The sequence below is a fragment of the Oenanthe melanoleuca genome, unplaced genomic scaffold, assembly GCF_029582105.1.
Source record: "Oenanthe melanoleuca isolate GR-GAL-2019-014 unplaced genomic scaffold, OMel1.0 S061, whole genome shotgun sequence".
Lineage (NCBI taxonomy): Eukaryota > Metazoa > Chordata > Aves > Passeriformes > Muscicapidae > Oenanthe > Oenanthe melanoleuca.
This window is the reverse complement of record NW_026612710.1, coordinates 6,410-10,908: the sequence shown is the minus strand read 5'-3', so window position 1 is coordinate 10,908 and position 4,499 is coordinate 6,410. Positions and strand designations below refer to the sequence as shown.

The following is a 4,499-nucleotide window of genomic DNA, read 5'->3' as shown; positions in this document are numbered from 1 at the left end:
CTGAGTCCAAGACTGGGAACAGAACTAACACCAGAACTGAGACCAGCACTGCTCCAGAACTGGAACAATGACTGGGACTGAGACCAACACCAATATTGGGACTGGCACCAGGGGAGCTCCAGGGCTGCTCTGGGACTGGGACCAACATCGAGAGAACTCCAGAACTGAGACTGAGAGTGGCACCAGAACCAGCACCGAGACTGGCGCGACTGTAAGACCCACTGGGACTGAGACCAGCACCACTCTGGGATCAAGACTGACACCAGGACCGGAATGAGAACAGGGAGCACTCGGGGACTGCTCCATGACTGAGATTGACACTGGGATCGAGCTGAGGCCCACCCCAGGAGTGTTCTGAGACTGAGACTGAGGCTGGCACCAGGACGGGTATCAGCACCAGGATCACACTGTGAGCACTCTTGGGACCTCCACATTATCTCTGGGGACTTCTGGCTGTGCTCCCATGTGGGACTGGGAGGAACTCCTGGGTGGGGTGGGACCACCTCGGTTCGCATAGTTCTGGAGCAGCCATCCTGGTCCATATGGCCCCAGTTTATACAATCCTTGTCCATGTGGTCCCAGTTTGTACAAACCCAGTCTGCATGGCCCTGGTCCATCTGGTCCCCATCTGTGCAGTCCCAGTCCATGTGACCCCAACCCCCATGATCCCAGTCTGCATGGTCCTGCATGGCTCACACTGCCAGGCTCTGGAATTCCAGTTCCCAGCCAGGAAAAGATGTTCCTGCCCTTGAAGGCAGAGCTCTTCAGAAGGGGCCAAAAGCCAAGTGCAGCAAGATCTTACAGGGACATTTCACTGCCAGCCTTCAGAACTTCACCCATGGCTGTTGCAGCTCCTGCACTGGGAACTGAATCAGGGCAGGGTCTTTGGTGGGATCTGCCCTGGGTCAAGGGAGACCCTGAGAAAGAAAAAGAGCAGGCAGAGAGAGGCAGAAGAGAAAGGATGACACAAACACAATCACTGAAAAAATGCCACTGAAAACAGGCCTGTAACTAAATGAAAGTGAATGGCACAGAAATCAGGAATTGTCAAAGTTTTATTTATTATCAAATCGATCCCCCTCAGCCAGCTCAACAATCCCAATCCCATCGCTCCAAATTTGGATCCCACTTGTCCCATTCTCCTTACAACCCCTTCTCACCCTGGCGGCTCTGGAATCCGGTAAGGTTCATGTGAGATTGAGCGGTTTTGAGGAGGGAACAAACTACTTGGAGGTGGGATTGAGCCCTTTGAGTAAAAATTGAGGCATTTTCAGAGGGATTTGGGTGGTTTTGAGGTGACAGATTGTTCCCTCTTGGCTTTTGGAGCACAATGTAATGGAGAAGAGAGAGAAACAAAGGCCAAAACAAAAGGATAACCAGGCAGGTGTCTTCCCAACATGGATCCCAGGGAATGGGGGTCATCAGGGCTCTCCTCAATGTGGGTCCTGCAGTGGGGGATGGAGTTGGAGAAGCGCACGAAGCTCTTCCCACACTCGGGGCACTCGCAGGGCTTCCCTTACCGGTGCCTCTGTTGGTGTTTTGTCAAGTTTGAGCTGCGGGAGAAGCTCTTCCCACATTCATCACACTCGTAGGGCCTCTCCCCAGTGTGGATGTGCCGGTGGCGGATGAGGTGGTAGTTTTGCCTGAAGCCCTTCCCGAAGTCAGGACACTCGTAGGGCCTCTCCTCCGTGTGTGTCTGGTAGTGCTTGACAAGACGAGAGTGGGTGGGAAATCTCTTGCCACACTTAGAACACTCGTAGGGCCTCTCCCCAGTGTGGATCCTTAGATGAAGGACTAGGCTGGAATGGTGCCTGAAGCCCTTCCCACAGTCCCCACACTTGTGTGGCCTTTTCCCAGTGTGGATGTACTGGTGGCAGATCAATTGGTCACGCTCAATGAAGCCCTTCCCACACTCCTCACACTTGTAGGGCCTTTCCCCAGTGTGGATCCTCTGGTGGCTGATCAGGTGGGAGCTCTGGCTGAAGTTTATTCCACACTCCTCACACTCGTGGGGCTTTTCCCCGGTGTGGATGCGCCGGTGGGTGATGAGGTGGGAGTTTTTTCTGAACCCCTTCCCGCAGTTGGGGCAGCGGAAGGGCTTCTCATCTGTGTGTGTGCGCTGGTGCTTGAGGAGTGTGGAGCTGATGTGAAACCTCTTCCCACACTCCTCACACTCGTAGGGCCTCTCCCCAGTGTGGATCCTCTGGTGGCAGATCAGGAGGAACCTCCATCTGAAGCTCATCCCACACTCCGAGCACTTGTGGCGCTTCTCCCCAACACAAAGCTGCTCATGGACCACCAGGTCGAGCTCTGGCTCCATCTCCGGCCCCTGCCCGGCCCAGGCTGGGTCTTTCCTCCTCAGATCCCCGCGATCTGTGTTTGCAGCCCCTCCTGGTGCGGGATCTCTGCAGCTTTTCCTCCCCATTGGATTCTTGCACCATGGAGCCGCTGCAAACAGCCTCTTCCACCAGGTTCTGCCATGGGGATTTGTCCTCCCAGCTCTCCGTGCTCAGCTCCTTGTCTGGGCGAGGAAGGACAAGCGGAGGATGGGATTTGACTCCGTGCCAGAGAGAAGGACAAGGAGATCCCCCGAGCGCGTCCCCGGCAGGTCGGTGTCGGCAGCGGGGTGTCCTGCAGCCGGGGCCGTCCTGGGCTGGGAGATGGAGCAGGACAGAGGGGGAAAGGGGCACTGACTTCCTCCTCACCTGCCTGGGGCTCCTGGGCCATGTTCTTCCTCTTCCTCATAGCCTCCTCCTCCTCCATCGGGCCAAGGGCTGAAATTGGTAAGTCTTGGTTTGGTAGTTCCTCCTGCTCAAGTCTATCTCTAGAAGTCCTCAGGCATCTGGGCTGCATCAAAACCTCCCAAACACCAACATTCAGCCCTAAAAATACCTCCCAGGAGTTCCTGGGAATGGTCCCTCCCCTTTTAGTGTTCAGGGGTTCCCCCTGTCCTAGCTGTTGGGGGTCACGATTCTATTGGGGGTCCTCCATCTACTCAGTGCCCACCCTCCCCAGGCTGCTGGGAGTGCCAGGAATCCGAAAAGCTCCCTGCTCTTCCCTCTCCCCGTTTAGGGATGCTGGGGGATTTTGGGGTCCTGGGGTCCCTTCTCCCCTTATTCTCTGCTTTGGGGTGCTGGGGGTCCAAGGAGTGCCCCCTGCCCCTCTCCAGGCTGTTGAGGGTCCTGCCAATGGTGGCGCTCCCCCCTCTGGGCTCCCCACTTTGGGGTCCTGGGGGACACAGGGCTCTGCTCCTCCAGGCTGCCTCTGTCGGCAGCCATCACCGGGACCACCCTGTGTCCCCGCAAGGGGCATTTTCTGCTCTGTTTTGCAGTTCTGCATTCGACAAACATTCCCCTTCACCAAAAAAATAAACAAACCATTCAGAGAGGCACTGGGACTATTCCAGCGGCAACCGGGATAAAACTGGGGGCAAGTGAACCACGCTGAGGTAAGTGGGAATACCTGGGAATGCTACTGGGAAGGATACTGGGGAGTCAGTGGGAGCTACTACTCATTTCTGGGGGAACTGGACATGACTGGGACCATGCTGGGAGGGACTGGGATCATCCATGGAGTGACTGGGACTATGCTGGGGAAAATGGGGGCAACTGGGTTTACACTGGGAGGAAGTGGGAGCAACTTTAACCATGCTCAGAAATACTGGGATCATATTGGATCATACTGGATCATAGTGGCAGCAACTGGGACTGCACTGAGGGTGAATGGGAGAGGCTGTGAGCAACTGGGATCAGTCTGGAAGCAGCTGAGGACAACTGGGAGGGACTGGGAACATTCTGGTGGCAACTGGGATGCACTGCGAGAGACTGAAACCACAGTGAGGGGAAATGGGAGCAACTGGAACCACACACTGGATGATAATAGCAGCGCTGTGCCCATGTCAGTGTCATACTGGGATCCTGCTGGAAATGGCTGGAATTGTACTGGTAGTGACTGGAATAGTACTGGGAATATCTGAGAATTATTGGGATCAGACCGCAATCAGACTGGGAATGATGGAGAAGGGCTGGTCACAACTGGAACCATACTGGGATTGACTGAGATTCACTCTGGGCATGACTGGAAGAATACTGGGAGGATCTGGGAGTGACTGAGGTCATACTGGAGATGACTGGAACCATACTGGGGGTGACTACAGGTCCGACTGGGATCATCCTGGGAGCCACTGGAATTACAGAAGGTGGGAATGGAACCTGGCTGGGGGTTACTGGGAGCTACTGGGTCCATGATGGGAGGAAAATGTGGACACACTGGGAGGAACTGGGATCAACTGGAAGGTACTGGAACCATCATGGGGAGACTGAGGCCATAACAGGGATCATAGTGGGATAAACTGGGAGTACGGGACTCTGACAGAAACTGGGATCAGGCTGGAGACAACTTGAAATATCTGGGAAAGACTGAGATCATTCCGTGCTAACTGGAACCTCAATGGAGAAACTGGGATATAATGAGAGTGTAACCATACTGCGGGCACTGGA

The 4,499-nt window shown here is 55.1% G+C and overlaps 1 protein-coding gene across 1 annotated transcript; it reads right to left on the bottom strand.

Moving 5' to 3' along the window:
• Nucleotides 1-1,428: 1,428 nt before the first annotated feature.
• Nucleotides 1,429-2,320, bottom strand: LOC130266488 (zinc finger protein 239-like). Its single transcript, XM_056515758.1, has one exon. It carries the CDS (start codon nucleotides 2,318-2,320, stop codon nucleotides 1,517-1,519), a length of 804 nt encoding a protein of 267 aa, XP_056371733.1. The 3' UTR covers nucleotides 1,429-1,516.
• Nucleotides 2,321-4,499: the final 2,179 nt, after the last annotated feature.

Coding starts and splice junctions, on each gene's coding strand:
- LOC130266488 (XM_056515758.1), bottom strand. CDS start 2,320: ATGGAGCCAGAGCTCGACCTGGTGGTCCATGAGCAGCTTTGTGTTGGG.